Below are 21,937 nucleotides of genomic sequence, written 5' to 3' on the forward strand. Positions count from 1 at the left end.
TGTTACTGATAGTACAACGCCCCTTTTAACAGGAACCAAGCCGTTTTTTTTTTTTTTTTGTTTTTTTTTTTAATGTATTTAAAAGTAAATTAATACTACTATAAAAATAATAATACTCCGGACACAGCACGCGCAAAAAAAAAAAAAAAAACAAAACAAAAAAAAAAAAAGGAAACACGGTTTTTTTAAAGTACGTTTTGTTTTTGGGTGGTTTTAGTTGATACTCCCTTTTACATCTGTGGGGAAAATTATTTTAATTTGTGGATAAAGGTATATATATATATATATATAGATATATATATATATATCTATATATATCTATATTCTCTATATATATCTATATATATATTATATATAGTACACGTACCTTTATATAAGTAGTAGTGGGTGTTTATTCATTGAGGTGATTTTTTTCGACCACACCACCACTTCTGCCAGCACCAAAATGGCCTGGAATTAAAGCACGTCTTTTGTCTACATAACAAGAAAAATAGGTAGGTAAAAACATTTTTCACGACAGTGTCATCATATAAGACGTTCGCTTTCGCCCATATTTTATAGGGTTTTATGGCCATTCTGTTCATGTGGTTTATAGTGGTAATCGTTTAACACCTCACAGATTATATTATTATTATTATTATTATTATTATTATTATTATTATTATTGTTAATTTCTTATCAGACGCTCTTACCCAGGGCGATTTACAGTTTTATATAAAAAATACATAAGAATTATCTGTGTAGTCTACGGTTTCGTGTTTTATGCACAGACTGTATTTTTTAATTATACAGTATCTGGTGCTTTTTGTGTGTATGTCACGGGGTTTGCGATATTTCAGATGTAACTTGTTGGTCGTGGTGCCCCAAGCACCACACCGATATTCATTTCTCATAAAGGGCGCATCGCTTTTTTTTCATTGTCTTTTGTTTCTGTATTTATTTTGTATTGTTAACCCAATGGTAATGTATTCCACTGGACTTTCATTTATAGTGCATCTAATTGTATGTGGTACATTCATGTTATAGATTTTTTTTTTTAAATCTCAACGCGAAAGCAAAACAAAAAAAGCACCTTTTTTAAAAAAATGAATGTGCAGTATTCACCTGGTTGAATCCACGTTCTTTATAATTGAACATAATCTGAACAGTCATGTAGTATTTGTGTTCACTGTGTGATTCGAGCTGGTTTGGTTGGTGCAGATTCCGTCGCCCCCTCCCTCAGTATTTGGACTGTTGCTGATGCTACCCAGTTTTCAACAATAGCGAAGCAACCCACACACCAACACACACACACACACACACACACACACCACCCCCACACCCCTACACACACCTGCCCACACACACACCTGCCCACGCACGCACCCACACACACACACAACCTCTCCTCCCTACGTTGTGGGTGGGGGCGGGGGCCCCCCCCCCCCGCCCCCACCACACACACACAACACCTCTCCCACCACCCCACCCACACAGGCCGGTTCACCAGGCCCAGAACTCAGGCCTGCACACAATAAAACCCCCTTCACTTTGAATCAGAGAGGGGGGGGTTCAATGCAACCTTCTTTGTTCCATGGGCCATTGTCATTTACCCACCCGTCTGTCTACAGTATCTGCTGTCTGTAATTCTATCCAGTTTGCAAACCTGTCAGTCTGTTGATCTGTCTGTGCAACAGTTGTCTGCATCAGGGCTCACTCTGTCTGTCTGTCTGTGTACGTGTGTGTCTGTGTGCTTCTTTGTTTATTTTTCTGAAGTGTCAAATAAATAGCTTCAAATTGTAAGCAACATTTCACAGATAATCCAGCTGGTGTTATGCAGTTATGTAAGTAAAAAAGTGCTAATTTGGTTCAGGCCTGCCTATGTCTGGCAATCAGCAAAACAACATTTCTAATACAAGAACTATTTAGCAAATAGTTGTAGATGACTGAGGAACTGTTAGCCAATCAGAGCGGCAGCTTTGCATGCGTCAAATCAATACGGTGACATCACAACCGGCCACGTATCTCGGCCCCTTAGTGCTCTTCTCTTTAACCTTTCCCTTCTCTTCAGTGAAACTGGATTAAATAAAGGTTTTCTAAGAATATAGTATAATTCTATACTAACAATAAAAGCGTATGAGAGTTATAGGGCAGTGAGCATCTGTGTGTGAGCTGTATGGACATGTAGCAGGTAAACAGACCTTGGTTTCCAACGTTTTGAGATATTCTTTCCCACACAGACATTCGCCTTCATATATAATATGTAGGGATGGAACTCACAGTGTTCATTTTTTTTAGCTGCTCAAAATACTATAAATCACCTATTAGAGGAAGGTATTTGTTTTCAGCCAACATAATAAAGATGTATTGTGAACTTTGATGCAAAAGTGGAGGGGGCAGCTTCTGTAGCAGGGGCACATAGTTATAACGTGGTATTCCCATTCCCCCCCCCCTTTTTTTTTTTAAGAAAACTTTGAGTAATCTGACCTAATTTATTAAAATTACATTTCAAATCAATAAAAGAAAAGAAAAATAACACCACTGCTTCAATTAAAATGATATAATTTGCAACTTGAATTAAGACCCCACCAGTGAATGGAGTTGCACATGCAATCATACGTTGACGATGACAAACTTCAGTTTTTGACTTCACCCAAACAGCAATCTTGCAAACAGATTTTATTTTGCGAGTTGTGCAATGATTGTAGCAGATCGACGGCTTTTAATGTCAATTTGCAATTCTGAGCTGCGGGTCTGGCTGTTTCTTCTGGTACACTGGGGTTCGAACAAATCACCCAGCAGCGTTGCGGGCAGCCACGTCGAGAAGGCCATGAACCGGATTGTGCCTGGAGCTATTGGCAGACATCTTGGGAAAGCCTGGAACAGGGTTGCATTTAGAAGTCTAAAGCGAGGCGTAACTTCAATACATTGGAGTCGCGTATAAAACCAACCACGACTGCTGCCACATTCGTAGTGATAGGAGCTTCACTTCACCTTTTCCAGTTTGGTAGCTACAGTGACTGCTGTTCTAGGAAGCACAGTCAAACCTTTTAATATCCAAGCAAAAACGGTGACAATAAGCAGGCAAAATATCCCTTAAAACACAACAAATGGGATTGCTGTGGAACTTGAAATAAATACAAGTTATTCCACTGATTACCCTGGAAAAAACTTGATAACTCAGAAGTGTCTGTCTTACATTTCTTACCTAACTGCATGTTTGCGAAGCTGATCTTTGTGAATTCTGCTTACGCTCTGTTTTCCTAACAATATCCAAGCACTATCAATTTCTTGGCGTGTGTTGCTCTAGACACAGAACACACAAGGTCAAACAGACCTCAGTTTGTCAATTCCTTGTCTTGAGGAGTAAAACATATCTGTTGATAACAACACAGCAATATTTGTTTGACCTTTGTTGACCCCCTACAATATCATTTAATAGTAGTGACTTTTTTTTTTTTTTTATAAGCGACCAAAGTTAAAACCTGTCATGAAGGGTAATGTCACCTACAGGTGTCTATGAAGTTGCGAGACCACCAAAAAAGTAATCCTAGGCCAGTTTACAGAACAAAATTAGCTTTTAATATGTAGTGTCGGAGAAACATGACACACGTCTAACCTTGAAATGATCAGGAGCCAGGAGTTTGAGCAGGGTTAGAAACTCACACTAACCCTGCTGCTGCTGCTGCACCCAGTCCTGGGATTCAGAACTCCCCTTGATGAAGTCTATTATTATGAATATTGAATTGATCAGGATCCAGGAGTTTGGTCAGGGTTAGAATCTCACACTAGCCCTGCTGCTGCTGCACCCAGTTCAGAACTCCCCTCAGTGAAGTCTAGTATTATTAATATTGAAATGATCAGGAGCTAGCAGTTTGAGCAGGGTTAGAAACTCACACTAACCGTGCTGCTGCAGCTGCACCCAGTCCTGGGGTTCACAACTCCCCTCAATAAAGTATTATTATTATTATTATTATTATTATTGAAATGATCAGGAGCCAGGAGTTTGAGCAGGGTTAGAATCTCACACTAGCCCTGCTACTGCTGCTGCACACAGTCCTGGGGTTTCAAACTCCCCTCAGTGCAGTCTATTATTATTATTAATATTGAAATGACCAGGAGCCAGGAGTTTGAGCAGGGTTAGAAACTCACACTAGCCCTGCTGCTGCTGCTGCTGCACACAATCCTGGGGTTCAGATTTCCCTCAGTGAAGTCTATTATTATTAATATTGAAATGATCAGGAGCCAGGAGTTTGAGCAGGGTTAGAATCTCACACTAGCCCTGCTACTGCTGCTGCACCCAGTCCTGGGGTTCTAAATTCCCCTCAATGCAGTCTATTATTATTATTATTATTATTATTATTATTATTATTATTATTATTATTATTACTGAAATGGTCAGGAGCCAGGAGTTTGAGCAGGGTTAGAATCTCACACTGGCCCTGCTGCTGCAACCACCCCTGGGGTTCAGAACTCCTCTCAGTGAAGTCTGTTCTTACAAATATTGAAATGATCCATCTAAATCTGCTCTAAATGAACTGATTGTACTTCCCATCACAGCATGAATAAATCTTACCTATGAGTTTACTAACAGGAGTGTGCAGCTACTATATAAGAGAGAAACAACTTAATGTAAAATCAAACTCCTTGCCCCTAATTATTTCAATAATGTACTTAATTGAAGGGGTTTATGAAACCCAGGACTGATTGTCGGTGTAAACAAATATTGGTTCTGCCGAATATTTGTTCCCCCCAGGAACAAACATTCGCTGAATATTTGTAGCCCCAGGGTAACAAACATTTGTCCCCCCCAGGTGCATGTTTGTTATGTATCCTATTTGTATGTAAATCATGACTGTATACTGCTAGGAAATGTTTGCAGGCTTTTATCATGTATTATTGTAGGCAAGACTGGACCTATCAGAGGGGACTGGATAGTACAAGTTTAGGATTTGGTAAAGTGGTCTTTAAATGAAGGTTTTAGTTGAAAATGCATTGATATAGACTTATATGCAACAAAAGATAACTTTGTTACCAAAAAAATAAGGGGGTACCAATATTCAGAAGGGGAACACATATTTGGGGGGGGGGGGGGGGGGGGGGGGGGGGGGGGGAGGGGGTGACATCGACAGGTGTGTGAGTTTCAAGCCATGTCAGTTTATTTTATACATGGTCTGCAAGACCGGCGTTTTCCAATTCAAAAGCAGATCAGGCTGAGTTTGGACGAGAGATCACAATCCAATCTGGCTGTCGACCAGTCGTGTAATGTATGTATATTTAAAAGCTGTGACCACAGGCTATAGGGAGAGTGCAGCCAAATCCACAGCAAGGCATACAGCAAAACCAAGCTGTGATACAAGCAGAGCATGGGCGAAGCCATAAGAGATAATGGCACCGTACCAGGATACACAAGCACCCCACTTAACTGTGGCTGTACGCCAACACTTGCCATTGCTTACATCTCTACATCCTTCCCTGAAAATCCATGGACATCGCCTTACAGACATGCCTAGATTAGTTGCACAGTTTGCCCCTCTCAGGCGCCCTGCTTGCCCCCTATACTTCTGACATTGAGAGGGGTGAAAATCAAACTATTTTTTCATAGTTAAAAATAATAATTGCTGTATATCTTCAATAACGTTTATGTTAAATTGCCTAAAACAGCTGCAGTGTTCATTCAAGAGCAGCACTTGTTTGAGGGCGGCATTTATTGGACGGAGTACGGTTTTCGAGGGAGTTGACCTTCTTTGATGGGAGTGTGTCCAATATGGAAAACTTGTTTCTCAAGGTGGAGGACAGTCTCAGTAGCTGAGGCATGTAGTAATAACATTAAAAATAAACTTTGATTTCATTCAGATTGGCGCCTTTGTGGTCCTGAACTCTCTCTTCGGAGGACAGGAGGGGGTATTTCACATCCACTCTATGACAATCCCAGTGTTCAAATAGCAAATATTTTATAGTATTGAGACCATAGACATGGGAAATGATATCACGATTGAGATATGTCACATCGAAAAGAAACAGTTCTTTTATTACCGGGCTCAGCTTTTTCCTCTCTGCTTGAGATCGCCCACAATGCACTGCGAGGCCAACGCTGCATCAGTTGGTCGGTGTTTTCTGCTGGGTCCTAATGTACTGACAAGTGATTTTACAAATGCATTTTTGAGAGATGTAGTGCCACCGCAACGTGAGGGGGTGTCACAGAGACAGCCGAAGTGGGCGGCGTCAGAACCAGGAAAGAATGAAATACGCAGACAGGACGGATGAAATGAAATGATGGTGGCGCTTGCTTGCGCCGGTTTGTTGTAATATAAAACAGTTTAACAAACAAACAGAAACAGGACACGGCACTCTACGCCAAAATAAGAGACAAACAAAAACGGACTATACTTAACAAAACGGTGCACGGACAGACACACTAACAAACACAGGGAGTTGATAAATTAACAAGTATCGTGCTGGTCCCACCAGCACTCAGTAGCAATTGTAAATAATTTCTTCTCTCCCGTTCTCCACTCACCGAACACCCAACCGCCAGTATGTGAAAATGTGCATCTATATATACTGTTGTGCTGGGATTCAATTACTAATTAATTATTCACTTGAATCCCAGCACGTGAATTAATTATGTGCAACCTCGTGCTCACATATTAACTACTTTAAATGTACGTGAAGTGATGTACATTTAACAAACCACACGCAACATAACAGATAATATACACAGGGGTGGGCACTTTGTCACATATGCCCCCCCCTTAAAAGCCCAAAAGTCCCACACAAAGTCCTGGGCCAGGACCAGAGGCTTCAAGGGGCCCACAGGTTGTAAGGCTGTCAGCAACAATGCTGACAGCAGGGTGGCATACTCCTGCCAGGGCAGTCCTGGAAGCAGAAAGGCTGCTTGGGGGGTGGTCTCCTGATCTCACCCCTTCTTCGGTGCCGGCAGCTCTCCTTGGTGGGGCTTCGACCACCGTACTTCCAGCAGCGAAGAAGCTGCATTGGGAGCAGGTCCCTGGACCTCCCCCACGATCTCCGGCAGCAAAACTGCTGCAGTGGGAGCAGGTCTCCTGACCTCCCCCACGATCTCCGACAGTGTAACTGCTGCTGGGGTTGGTGGTCTCCAGACCTCCTCCCCCTTCTTTGTGGCTGGCAGCTCCCCTTGGTGGGATTCCGGCCACAGTACTTCCTGCTGCGATGCGGAGCAACAGGCAACCCCAGGCGATGCGGAGCGACTGGCAACCCCAGGCGATGCGGAGGCATCCTTGGGCGAAGCGTGGCAGGCATCCTTGGGCGAAGCGTGGCAGGCATCCTTGGGCGAAGCGTGTAGTCTCCTGCCAGTGAAGGTGGCGGAGGCAGAGGCAGCTCCTGCTGCTCTGCTCCTGCTGGTGGAGGTGGCGAAGGCAGGTAGTCTCCTGCCCGTGAAGGTGACGGAGGCAGAGGCAGCTCCTGCTGCTCTCCTCCTGCTGGTGGAGGTGGCGGAGGCAGAGTGCAGCAGGCATTCATCCTCTGCTGCTCTGCCGGCAGGCATTCACCCTGCTGGTGGACAGTGGAGGTGGCGGAGGCAGAGGCAGCTCCTGCTGCTCTGCGCCTGCCGGTGGAGGTGGCGGAGGCAGAGGCAGAGGCAGGTGGCAGAGGCAGAGGCAGCTCCTGCTGCTCTGCGCCTGCTGGTGGAGGTGGCGGAGGCGTGTAGTCTCCTGGCGGTGGAGATGGGAGCGGCGTGTAGTCTCCTGGCGACGGAGGTGGGAGCGGCGTGTAGTCTACCCTTGTTACAGGGGACTGGTGCGGCTCTCCCTCACTTGCAGGGGACTGTTGCGGCTCTCCCTCACTTGCAGGGGACTGGTGCGGCTCTGGAGACAGCGGTGGGACCTGTCCCTCTGGCGCTGGAGATGGCAGCAACGGCTCCTCTCCCTGTGGAGGCAACACCAGCAGGCATTCTTCCCCTGCTGGTGGAGACTTGGGCGGTAGACACTCTGCTTTCCTCTTCCCCTTTCCCCTTCTCTGCCTCCTCCTCACCTTCCTCTCCTGGGCCTCCAGGTGCTCTGGCTCCGGCTGCTGACGTGGAAACTACCTCCCTTCTGTATCTGGGAGAGGGCAGTCCGCCACTCCATGCCCGTAGCGCTTGCACAGGAGGCACCATCCCCCCTGGCTCTCCCAAGCCTCCACAAATGTGTCCAGGTCCTCGTCCCGAATTTCCATGGACGCAGTCATCTCAAACCAGAGCACCTGCTCTGGCTGCTGGGGAGGTTGCTGCTTCCTCTGGCCACTTTGTCCCATTTTTTTTTTCCCCCCACACAAAACACCTCTCCTGGTTTGACTCTTGGAGGCGCTGTTATCCCACGCAGGACGCCACGTGTCACAGAGAAGGCAGAAGTGGGCGGTGTCAGAACCAGGAAGGAATGAAATACGCAGACAGGACGGATGAAATGAAATTTTGGTGGCGCTTGCTTGCGCCAGTTTATTGTAAAATAAAACAGTTTAACAAACAAACAGAAACAGGACACGGCACTCTACGCCAAAATAAGAGACAAACAAAAACGGACTATACTTAACAAAACGGTGCACGGGCAGACACACTGACAAACACAGTGAGTTGATAAATTAACAAGTATCGTGCTGGTCTCACCAGCACGCAATAGCAATTGTAAATAATTTCTCCTCTCTCTCCCGTTCTCCACTCACCGAACACCCAACCGCCAGTATGTGAAAATGTGCATCTATATATACTGTTGTGCTGGGATTCAATTACTAATTAATTATTCACTTGAATCCCAGCACGTGAATTAACTATGTGCAACCTCGTGCTCACATATTAACTACTTTAAATGTACGTGAAGTGATGTACAATCCCGTGCCTAAATACAAATATACATTTTAAACACTCGTGTTACAGACCCGTTTATATCCCGTGTACCAATGACTATACACCAACATTTAACAAACCACACACAACATAACAGATAATATACACAGGGGACATTTCCCCGTAGTTGAAAAAAGTGAGGGGGACATGTCCTCTGCATCCCTTGTATAAATTACACCTATGCGGCACACCACAAACTATAATGCAAAATGACCTGTATTCATGGTTATAGAGCTTTTAAGCTCATCTTGACATGGGTCAGAATCGATAACACTTTACTGCCTGTTACATATACTTGGGGTGCATTATATTCAACCAGTTGTGGTAAGCAATGCTATAATTCCCATTTTGTTTGTTGCTTTTCCACATTTCATAAATACCACATACTGCATTGTTTTTGGCAGATTCCTGCCAAGCCTCTTCTCTTTCCTTTCCTCTGCCATGTCCTCATTCTGTCTCTCCTCGTATAGAAAACAGATTTCAGTGAAACTTTACTATGCCACTCGTCCTAAACCAAGCCGCATTTAATCAACAGCACAGCCTTCCCGCCACTCAGAGATTTCTTCCACAAATTCTGCAGATGTTTGATCACCAAGGCACATTTACTGCGAAGGAAGAAAAAGGTCAAGGATGCTCTTGCTTTGGTCAGTGCGTCATGAACTTTACATGGAATAATCCTTCCAAGACACACTGCTTTTACTCCCTCCCTCCCAGTCCCTCAGCTCTAACCACTAGACTAGAACACACTGCTTCCCTCCCTCCCAGTCCCTCAGCTCTAACCACTAGACTAGACCACACTGCTTCCCTCCCTCCCAGTCCCTCAGCTCTAACCACTAGACTAGACCACACTGCTTCCCTCCCTCCCAGTCCCTCAGCTCTAACCACTAGACTAGACCACACTGCTTCTCTGCTGGTCCCATAGAGATTCTCCCTGAATTACATGAGAAATGTTTTTGTTTTCTGTGAGATCATTTCTCCCTTCAATTGCACACATACACCCACACACATTCGCACACATAAGCTATAAGGTGCAGTTGCTTAGCAACAGCCAGCTGTAATTATTGTGACAGATAGAAATTTGCATGCAGAAGCCTGCACTTACTGCCAGCATGTCTCCCAGTCCCTTTGCAGTAACCACTAGGCTCGGGTTACCATATGACTCTGTGTACACTAGGACAGTTCAGGCTTTTCAACACACACCACAGTGCATTCTGGTATGTTTTGTCGCTCAGGTTCCTTTCACAGCAGGACTACACTTAACTAGAATGCATTAGGGTGTGAGTTGAAAAACCTGAACTGTCCCAGACTGTCTTAGTGTAGATGGAGTCATATGGTAACCATATTTTGATCGCATTCAGAACTGGGCTAAAACCAATAACTCTAGATTAGGCTATACCGCTTCTCTCCCTCCCAGTCCCTCAGCTCTAACCACTAGACTAGACCACACTGCTTCCCTCCCTCCCAGTCACTCAGCTCTAACCACTAGACCAGGCCACACTGCTTCCCTCCCTCCCAGTCCCTCAGCTCTAACCACTAGACTAGACCACACTGCTTCCCTCCCTCCCAGTCCCTCAGCTCTAACCACTAGACCAAGCCACACTGCTTCCCTCCCTCCCAGTCCCTCAGCTCTAACCATTAGGCTACACTACCTCACAACACTCCCATAGGCCTCATTTATCACAGAAATGCATTTGTTTATTTTTTATTAAGATTTATTTTCTTTAAACTGGTGATATTTTCTCTCCCACAAAAGCACAGCCATGCCTACTGTATATTCACATGCACACACACACACTCAGTCCTGTATCTTAGCAACAGGCTAGGTAATTACTGTGACAGATCTACGTTTACATGCACTGGCGTGTGGAACAGCAGCTGACCTCCTTTCTGGTGTGAAGCATTGCGTTTGCTTAGCATGTTAAGAGGGCTGGAAGAGCATGGAGACTGCTTCTCAGTCTCTGTAGCAAATAAACAGCTGAAGGGTTTGCTCATGGAGTTAATTTAAAGGTACGCGCTAGAGATGCTGTGTATCGCGATAGTTTTGCATAAGCACTGCAAAGCCACTCTTAGTTCATGACATGCTTCTTGAGTTGATTTATATTTCACTTAAATGCTCCCCCCCACCCTTTGAATGTCATACATTTGAGGGTCCTGATTTTTATTCCATGACAGTTGCTGTCGTTTACTTTATGCTAATATTGGATTTGCCAAGATAAAATGAGAGAGCAGTGGTGGGGACCAACCAAGACATAGCTTTGCTATGATATATGAGCCTTCAGCGCTTCTCCTCCAGGTAATGTGGATTGCTGATGTGTTGATGGCTCAAGTGTAATGCTGGCTCAAGAGATTCGCCTATTTTTGGTCTCCCTGGCGCATCAGCTCACACAACAGCAGCGATGCTGGCTCCAGGAATCAACCAAAGTGCAACCATGGCAACCATCTGCAATGGCCTGGGTGGTGCACTTCGTAGGGGTCATCATGTGGGTACCCCCCCCAGTCTTTGTTTTAGTTGGAAAAACAGCAAAAGAGAAACAGTTATATTTTAACTGATTCAATTGGAATAATTGCAAAATGTACTGGAGCTAAAATTAATGTTGAGGTCAACAGAAAAGAGCCTCATACCAGTATTAAATATAGCAAATGTGCAAACTACTGGCTTTGGCCAGAGCTGTAGGTCATGCTATAACAACTGGCAAGTGGGGATTGCAAAATAATATATAAGAGATTGGGTAAGAACTGAGAAATGAAGCTAGCGGAGAGGGACGTACCAGACCAGGGGCCTGTTTCACGAACGCGGTTTAAAGAGTTATCCGGCTAACTTCCAGGTTTAATTGTGAAATTCAGGCTTATTCGGTTTCACAAAACAAAATAATAACTCAGGCTTAAAACCATGGTAACATATCACGCTTAAATAAACCTACTTCGGAGCAGGATAATTAAGAATAATCCTGACTTTTAAATCCAGTTTTAAACTTCTCACAGGCTACCGGTACTTAAGGGACTCTTGCAGACACGGCTACAGTATTTTCATAAGTTTTGATCTGTAGCACAATTAAGTAGGGCTCATAAATTGACAGAATGATTAAATAAATACATATATTCTAAGAGGAATGAACATATTTGTGTGTGTGTGTACTAGGGTGGCCATCTGGCTCCAGATTTACTGGACCCTTTGAGACAGAACAGGATTTCAAACTTGTCCCTAAACTGAAAGCAATTAATGTGTAAATGAACCATTACACCTTTGCTACAATGAATAATGGTGCTTAATTACCATGTGCCTCAAACAAGTGTATCATTATAATAAGAATGAATAAACTGCTTATGTATTTGTATTGTTATTATTAATTTATTTTTTGCAGCCACTTGGTCGCTATTTATTTTCTGTTAGTCGATTCAATTGCCAATAATATGCAAATACTCTCCCAAGCAAAGCATCACCCCGTTTCTCATCTGTTCATCCACAGCTAATCATTATGGATCTGATGGGAAGCAGCTGGTCAGTGTGACTTGTTTGCTATGCACAGCAATTCCGCCACAGGATTAATCTCAGCAAAGGTGTAGTTAATTTACACATCAATTACTTTAAGTTTAAGGGGAATTTTGAAAATCCATTCTGTCTCAAAGTGTCCGGTAAATATGGAGCCAGATGGCCACCCTAGTGCGTACAGTGAGGTAGGTAAGATTTTTTTTTTTTACTACCATCTATTTACACCGCAGCGTTTACTTACGTTATTGACAGAAGAGTCCAAAAAACGTATTTCTGTCTTTGCTGGACAGTTTAATAAAGATTACCATGGCAACACACTCGACGCCGCAATAGAATGCGTGTTAACGGTAGGTTCCACGCGCATTGACAGAAAGTTAACCCAGCTTGAGTTATCTTGATCAAATTAAACTCGATCTACGTTCTTGAAACCGAGTTAGCCAGTTAAGTCATATCGTGTTAACTCAAAGTAGGTCACTTAAATTAAGTCACGTTCATGAAACAGGCCCCAGGTTAACAAAGATTAATTCTGACTTTTAAAACTGAATTTTTTTTTTTTTTTTTTAAATGCCGTCACCTTTTGTACTGAGGGTGGTAGATGTTGGTGCTATAATTATAAGAAGGGAATTTCATGGGGCGAGGGTGTTTAGTGATTGCCAGGATCCGATTAATAATCCAGATTCCACTCTCTAAGAGACACCCTTAAATTAATCCTGGCTTTATTAAACCACATTCGTGAAACAGGCCCCTGGTTTGAGATAACAGGATATAACTTAAGGGCCGTTCACACCAGACGCGGCGTGGCAAAAGTAATTGTTTTCATATTGAAGGCGATCACGCACAGCTGCAGAGGGAAGTGGCATCACAGAGCGACGCGCAGGAGGTAAAATATTTTCAACTTTTGCCGCACCTTGACGTAAGCTACCAGCAACCAATCGGGAATGTAGGAGGCTCCTTTGCGAGAAAAAAAAAAGTACAATGAAGGAAAAGCTCGAGGTTCTGGTTTCTGATTTTCCAGAGTTGTATGATACAACATTAAGTAGGTTTGAAATCTGCCTTCATCAAACCAGAGCTCCTGTATCAGCCAATAATATTCGCTGTCCCTTTTTCTTTTCTTGGTGATGTCATGGACCCACAGCGATCTTACTTTTTTTCTTTCTCCAGTAGAGCAGGGCGATCGCAAGTACATCTGATTGTTGCCAAGTTTACAGTCCTTCTGCCGCCCCCCCCCCCCCCCCCCCCCCCCCCCCCCACCTAATGATGCCTTTAACCATACTGTCTTTGCCTATCAGCAAACCAGACAAAACTCACTAAGAAAGAAATAAAATATCTAATTTTTTAAAAGCAGTATGTTTTTATTTTATTTTAAACAACACGATGATATTTTGGTAATTGTGGGGGATTTATGGTGTGTGTGGCCTGTTAAAATTAGGTTTTGTAAAAAAAAAATATACAGTGCCTTGCAAAAGTATTCAGACCCCTGACCAATTCTCTCATATTACTGAATTACAAATGGTACACTGAAATTTCATTCTGTTTGATATTTTATTTTTAAACACTGAAACTCAGAATCAATTATTGTAAGGTAACATTGGTTTGATGTTAAAAATAAAAAAACTGAAATATCTTGCTTGCATAAGTATTCAACCCCTGTGTTGTGGAAACTCCCAGTTTGCACCGATGAAAGAAATTGCCCTAACGAGGACACAATTACCTTATCATTGGCCTCCACCTGTGAACCATTAAAGTTGCTGTCACATTTTCTGGATAAAAACCCCACTGTTGAAGGATCATTGGTAAGGCTGTGAATCAAGGAAAATGAAGACCAAAGAACATTCTACAGAAGTTAGAAATAAAGTATTACAAATGCATAGATTAGGGAAAGGGTACAAAATAATATCCAAGCTTTTGGATATCCCAGTGAGCACAGTTGGATCAATAATCTGGAAGTGGAAGCTGCATCACACCACCCAGGCACTGCCAAGAAAAGGACGTCCCTCAAAACTCTGCGCTCAGACAAGAAGGAGACTTGTGAGAGAAGCCACAGAGAGGCCAACAATCACTTTGAAGGAGCTACAGAGTTCAGTGGCTGAGAGTGGAGTAATGGGGCACCAGTCAACCATATCAAGAGCTCTGCATAACACTGGCCTGTATGGGAGGGTGGCAAGAAAGAAGTCGTTACTCAAAAAGTACCATCTGAAAGCACGTCTGGAGTTTGCCAGAAAGCATGAGAGTGACCCAGCTGCGATGTGGGAAAAGGTTTTGTGGTCAGATGAGACCAAGATAGAGCTTTTTGGCCAAAACTCAAAGCGCTATGTGTGGCGCAAACCTAACACTGCCCATGCCTCAAGACACACCATCCCTACAGTGAAGTATGGTGGTGGCAGCATTATGCTGTGGGGATGCTTCTCATCAGCAGGGACTGGGCATCTTGTTACAATTGAAGGAAGACTGGATGGAGCAAAATACAGGAAAATACTGCAAGAGAATCTGCTTCAGTCCGCTAAAAAACTGAAGCTTGGGAGGAAATTCACCTTTCAGCAGGACAATGATCCCAAGCACAAGGCCAAAGCAACATTGGAGTGGCTCATGAACAAAAGGTGAATGTCCTACAGTGGCCCAGTCAAAGTCCTGATCTCAATCCCATTGAAAATCTGTGGCACTATTTGAAAATTGCAGTCCACAAGTGTCGTCCAACCAACCTGAAGCAAATCTGCCAAGAAGAATGGGCCAAAAATCACTCCGACACTGTGTGCAAAGCTAGTACATACTTACCCCAAAAGAAATTTAAAGCTGTTATTGCAGCGAAAATTGGCTCTACCAAATATTAATGTGTGAGGGTTGTATACTTCTGCGAGCAAAATATTTCATTTTTTTTATTTTTCTTAAAAATATTTCCCAACATAAAACCAATGTCACCTTACAAGAATTGATTTTGAGTTTCAGTGTTTTAAAATAAAATATCGAACAGAACGAAATTTCAGTGTACCATTTGTAATTCAGTAATATGAGAGAATTGGTCAGGGGTCTGAATACTTTTGCAAGCCACTGTATATGTTTTTTTTTTACAAAAACATTTTATAGTCCGGGAAATTTCACCAAGACTGGCAGCAACTTCTTCAGAGCAAGGTACACTTTCCTTATAGCTCTGCACATTGTTGCCTTATTAAGGTTTTCGCCATCGTCGACTGTATACAAAAATGGCCATAAATCTTAGACCTATGCAGAGTACCTGTATATGGGTAGGGCTGTGCTCCGTCGGGTTGGTTGCTCAAGGGAGGGTCTGAGAAGATCCACCAGATAGAGGACTACTATCCCATTTCGCTCTTACAGGGTGGAAACTGGATTATTAATTGGATCCTGGCAATCACTAAACACCCTCGCCCCATGAAATTCCCTTATAATTACAGCACCAACATCTACCACCCTCGGTACAAAAGGTGATAGCATTTAAAAAAAAAAAAAATTCAGTTTTAAAAATCAGGATTAATCTTTGTTAACCTGGGGCCTGTTTCATGAACGTGACTTAATTTAAGTGATCTAGTTTGAATTAACTTGATATAACTTAACCGGCTAACTTGGTTTCAAGAATGTAGATCGAGGTTAATTTGATCAAGATAACTCAAGCTGGGTTAACTTTCTGTCAATGCGCGTGGAACCTACCATTAACACGCATTCTATTGCAGTGTCGAGTGTGTTTTGCCCGGGTAGTCTTTATTAAACTGTCCAGCAAAGACAGAAATATGTTTTTTGGACTCTTCTGTCAATAACGTAAGTAAATGCAGTGGCGTAAATAGACGGTAGTAAAAAATAAATTCTTACATACACTAGGGTGGCCACATGGCTCCAGATCTACCGGACGCTTTGAGACAGAACGGATTTTCAAAATTCCCCTTAACTGAAAGTAATTGATGTGTAAATTAACTACACCTTTGCTGAGATTAATCCTGTGGCGGAATTGCTGTGCATAGCAAACAAGTCACACTGATCAGCTGCTTCCCATCAGATCTATAATGATTAGCTGTGGATGAATAGATGAGAAATGGGGTGATGCTTTGCTTTGGAGAGTATTTGCATATTATTGGCAATTGAATATCGACTAACAGAAAATAAATAGCGACCAAGTAGCTGAAAAAATAAATTTATAATAACAATACAAATACATAAGCAGTTTATTCATTCTTATTATAATTATAGACTTGTTTGAGGCACATGGTAATTAAGCACCATTATTCATTGTAGCAAAGTTGTAATCGTTCATTTACACATTAATTGCTTTCAGTTTAGGGACAAGTTTGAAATCCTGTTCTGACTCAAAGGGTCCAGTAAATCTGGAGCCAGATGACCACCCTAGTACACACACACACAAATATGTTCATTCCTCTTTGAATATATGTATTTATTTAATCATTCTGTCAATTTATGAGCCCTACTTAATTGCGTTACAGATCAAAATACTGTAGCCGTGTCTGCAAGAGTCCCTTAAGTACCGGTAGCCTGTGAGAAGTTTAAAACTGGACTTAAAAGTCAGGATTATTCTTAATTATCCTGCTTCGAAGTAGGTTTATTTAAGCGTGATATGTTACCATGGTTTTAAGCCTGAGTTATTGTCTTGTTTTGTGAAAACGAATAAGCCTGAATTTCACAATTAAACCTGGAAGTTAGCCAGATAACTTTAAACCACTTTTGTGCAACAGGCCCCAGGTGTATCCAGGTGCTGGGCTGAATCGCTTCTTCCCCTGATAGATCTGCTCATACTGTGTCTCATATAGGACAGCTACACTGTATCACACTAGGTCTGTGTGTTAATAAAACTGTATACTGTGTGCTCATAATAAAGCATTACATAATGTTAAATGCAAAACCTCTTAAAGGGTACATAAGGACCTTTTTATTGTATTGTGTTACATGTTCCCATGTGTTGTGTACCCTTAACTTGCATGCTATAAAATATATACTAATTGTGATGTGGGACAATGGAGTAGATTTTTACACCTCTTGGCGCATCGTTTTATTTTCTAGTATGTCCTTGGGGTTCTGGCTCAAGGCTGAATGCATGTGCGTGAACATTAAAGTGTTTTTCTAACCACATCTTTATTATCGTTCTGTTAAAATCTTTGTTAAAACGTTTTGCAAACACACAGCATCACATTGTTGATAGAATTGAACAGAAAATACAGCAGTGGTATCGGGTAGATTTGGATTGGAAATCAGAAGTCTGTAGCAGTGTAGTTACAGGGCAGATTTAGGGAAGTGAATAATGAAATTCACAAAGCTTTATCACTTGAGTTGTTTAACGATTAACAAAAATGACTACAAAGATTTAGAAGTGAGTAGTTTTTCGAGATTTACAATTATAATAATAATAGCCATTTTCTATACTTCTGAGGCATAAGCAATTAGGAAATAACACTTACTACCCAGGAACAAAAAAAAAAAAAAAAAAAATGTGTTACACAGTGTTATATATTCATAAAAAGACAATGTGCTCACAACCACTAATTTTCTCTGTAATACTTAAGATGAGCAATGTAGAAACAAGTTGAGCTCATTGCATCTGAAAGAAACTTCAAAAGATTTAAGCTGTTTATTCATTTTGCAGAAGGTCTGGTGCTAATGAAGTGTTCTATATTCCTCTAGTCAGGTCCAATAGTAGTAGGTATTCAACTGCCTATAAAGCAACAGTCTGTTGGAACATTTTACAGAAATCAACAACAGATAATCATGCTAAACTTTAGACAGCACTAATCATGTTTCAGATAGTCATTTAAAGCTAAAAAGAATCATCAACTGGTCCTGTTAATATCTCAGAAACCATTTCAGATGGCAACTTCTCTGACAAAATATTATACCTCTTTTCCATTGCATTTTCCCAGGTGTAGCTGAGCTGGCTGGTCTGGGGAAGGTGTAGTTAAAGGTGGCTGTCTGCGTTCCAGTATCCTTTTGTCAGGTATAGCTGACTCAGGAGGTAGTAGTGCAAAAGTAAAAGGCCCCATTGTTATTATCTTTAATTTTTTTGTATTCGTTTTTTTCATTTTTTTAAATTTTATCTCGACACTGAATAGCAGTGCGATCGATCCCCTGCTGTCGCAGAATTTCCCCAATTTGTATCAAATGCTTTTAAATTAATAAATGTGCCTGACAGCTGCTCATAAATGTGTTTTTCCTGCCCACGTGTTAAGGAAAAGCTGTCATATCTTCTGTGTCCCTTGAAACAACAACTTTGTAGGGTTCGTTTTAAACACAGCCTTCGCTTACAACAGTTATTATTCAAAAGTTTTTTCAGCACACAACTTTCGATGATGTTTTTCCGCACAGCACAGTTTAAAGCTGAACGGCACTGGAAACAGCTTCCACTACACCTTGCCCAGACTGGCCGTAAGGGCACCTAGCACTTTGAACTGTAACCTAAGATGGCCACAATATTGGGACTTTAAGCTGTTGCTCAGTGCACAGCAGTATTCTATGATTCTCAAAGTCATGGTCGATAATGTGGAAAAATCCAAAGCATCTTTTTCTTTGTTTTCCAGTAGAACTTAACCCATTATTTTCTTTAACCTTTGGTCATATCAGTGATATAGACCATAGGCTTTGATATACTGCCTTCATAGTTGTAATGTAATTTAATACATACATCACTACTGCTTATCATATTACAATTGCCATGGATAATGATGAAGCCTCTCTGCTTGGCTCACCAGGTGCAGCTGGGACACGACGATGGGGCGCTGCAGAGTGAGAACACCGTGCTGTTGCTGAAACCACAAGAGAGACACTCTGGAGGGGGGCCAGCTCTGAACGAACCTAAGAAAGAAAGAAAGAAAAAAAGAACGGACTTCAAGAAAAAAGGTCAAAAGAAGGAGGGAAGGACGGAAGGAAGGATGGCCAACGCAAGCGAGAGCAGCGAGGGACCCAGCCACCCGCTGGCATCCGGTTCCTCCGTCGTTTCCACATATGTCAAGCTGGTCCTTCTCGGGCTCATCATCTGTGCGAGTCTGGCGGGCAACCTGGTGGTGTCCCTGCTCATTCTGAAGGACCGAGCCCTCCACAAGGCCCCCTACTACTTCCTCCTGGACCTCTGCCTGGCAGACACCATCCGCTCGGCCGTCTGTTTCCCTTTTGTCCTGGTATCTATCAAGAACGGCTCGGCCTGGACCTACAGCGTGCTCAGCTGCAAGATCGTGGCTTTCATGGCCATCCTCTTCTGCTTCCACGCGGCTTTTATGCTCTTCTGCATCAGTGTGACCCGCTACATGGCCATCGCCCACCACCGCTTCTACTCCAAGCGCATGACCTTCTGGACCTGCGTGGCTGTGGTCTGCATGGTGTGGACGCTTTCGGTGGCCATGGCCTTCCCCCCAGTGTTCGACGTGGGCACCTACAAGTTCATCCGCGAGGAGGACCAGTGCATCTTCGAGCACCGCTACTTCAAAGCCAACGACACCCTGGGCTTCATGCTCATGTTGGCCGTCCTCATCCTGGCCACCCACGTGGTCTACATGAAACTGCTGCTGTTCGAGTACAAGCATCGCAAGATGAAGCCCGTCCAGATGGTCCCGGCGATCAGCCAGAACTGGACGTTCCACGGGCCGGGGGCCACTGGCCAAGCAGCCGCCAACTGGATCGCGGGATTTGGGCGCGGCCCCATGCCCCCTACCCTGCTGGGGATCCGGCAGAACGTTCATAACCAGAACCGCCGGCTTCTGGGCATGGAGGAGTTCAAGGCAGAGAAGCGGCTGGGCCGGATGTTCTACGTGATCACGCTGTGTTTCCTGGTCCTATGGTCACCGTACATCGTGGCCTGCTACTGGAGGGTGTTCGTGAAGGCCTGCACCGTACCTCACCGCTACCTGTCCGTCGCAGTGTGGATGAGTTTTGCCCAGGCCGGGGTAAATCCCATCATCTGCTTCTTCCTCAACAAAGACCTCAAGAAAGGTCTTCTGGCTCATCTGCCCCCTTGTTGCAGGACTAAACCCCAACTGCCCCGCGAGCCCTACTGCGTCATGTGAAAGAAGAGTGGTGCAGGGAATCTAGAGGAAGCTGTATTTTGCCCTCCCTTTCTAACCTAGATTCAGGTTCAAATGTACAACACAACCATTTGAAGGGATTCCTTTTCTGTTCTACTTTTAACCTCTTCCAAGCGGTATTGAAGGGGTTTATAGGGGATCCCTATAAGATTATATATATATATATATATATATATATATATATATATATATATATATATATATATATCCCACAAACACAAAATAAGGTTTGAACTAAAAAGCAAGATCCTGTTTGCTACTAAAGAACACTAACTACACCTGTAGCCAGAGGATTTTTTTTAAAGAAACAACCTTCTCAGTCTAGCGGATGAATAGTTCTGTTTATTTGATGAAAAGATTAAAAGCTAGTATTACAGTGAGGAATTCCAGTCGACTTAAAGGTAATTAATTATACCATAAAAGAGAGTAGCAAATTGGCCTCTCCCCTGTGATAAGAAAGGGGTGACAAATCTTTAAAAACTCCCCTATTCCTCTGATTTCAATTTCAGGGTGAAGCTCAACATTCCTGCATGTTCCTGCCCCCAAATCACTTCCTGTGTTGCAGGCATTAGGGCGCCACCTGAAACACACACTTGTATTCCACACATTCAATCAGGTGTGGCTCAGATGGGACCCTAATAGCAGGGGAAGCGGTGTGGCCTAGTCTAGTGGTTAGAGCTGAGAGACTGGGAGGGAGGGAAGCAGTGTGGTCTAGTCTAGTGGTTAGAGCTGAGGGACTGGGAGGGAGGGAAGCATTGTGGTCTAGTCTAGTGATTAGAGCTGAGGGACTGGGAGGGAGGGAAGCAGTGTGGCCTAGTCTAGTGGTTAGAGCTGAGGGACTGGGAGGGAGGGATCAGTGTGTTCTAGTCTAGTGGTTAGAGATGAGGGACTGGGAGGGAGGGAAGCAGTGTGGCCTAGTCTAGTGGTTAGAGCTGAGGGACTGGGAGGGAGGGAAGCAGTGTTGTCTAGTCTAGTCGTTAGAGGTGAGGGACTAGGAGGGAGGGAAGCAGTGAGGCCTAGTCTAGTGGTTAGAGCTAGGGGACTGGATGTGGCTCAGATGGGAGTTCTTTCACAATGGAAGTGAACGGACAGTAAGCAACAGGGAACGGGCTTCACCAGAATCAAAGTAAAAATGAAATTCGAGGACAGACATTTTGACTACAAGGGAATTGTGAAAAGACCTCTCATCAAAATGCTTGTTGCTGAATTGCTTTTTAGTATTTCTAAATTGAGCGCGATTGAGCATTTGGTAGTTGCGGATTAAAATGAAAATCTTTGGGCATACAAATTTTACAGGGAGGACAGCATTCAAGCTTCCTGCTGATTCCTAGAGGAAAAAAATAAAAAGAGGCATAATGTTGCCTTGAGCTTCTATGTCCCGTTTACGTTCCTTTAAAAATTCAGATTGGCCGTTCGATGTTGTGGGTTAGGGTGTGAGATGAGATGGTGTCGGCGTTACATTCCCTTTTAAAGATATGCTGCAGCGTTACTTCTATAAAACAAGGCAGTTCTGGTTATTTCACAGTGCTAGCCTTGAGAGAACTGTAGTAGAAGTGCTTTTTTGTCAGTGCCAAAGTAAGCAGGTGT

General features: G+C 43.2%; 1 protein-coding gene across 1 annotated transcript; it reads left to right on the plus strand.

Annotated features, from left to right (window-relative positions):
- The first annotated feature begins 386 nt into the window (after nucleotides 1–386).
- On the plus strand, nucleotides 387–20,456 carry gpr173 (G protein-coupled receptor 173). The gene is made up of 2 exons (XM_041273178.1): nucleotides 387–494; nucleotides 19,025–20,456. Exon 2 carries the CDS (start codon nucleotides 19,205–19,207, stop codon nucleotides 20,330–20,332), a length of 1,128 nt encoding a protein of 375 aa, XP_041129112.1. The 5' UTR covers nucleotides 387–494; nucleotides 19,025–19,204; the 3' UTR covers nucleotides 20,333–20,456.
- Nucleotides 20,457–21,937: the final 1,481 nt, after the last annotated feature.

The sequence above is a fragment of the Polyodon spathula genome, chromosome 16, assembly GCF_017654505.1.
Source record: "Polyodon spathula isolate WHYD16114869_AA chromosome 16, ASM1765450v1, whole genome shotgun sequence".
NCBI lineage: Eukaryota > Metazoa > Chordata > Actinopteri > Acipenseriformes > Polyodontidae > Polyodon > Polyodon spathula.

Excerpts from the sequence above, each read along its gene's own strand:
- gpr173 (XM_041273178.1), top strand. The coding sequence starts at position 19,205 with ATGGCCAACGCAAGCGAGAGCAGCGAGGGACCCAGCCACCCGCTGGCA.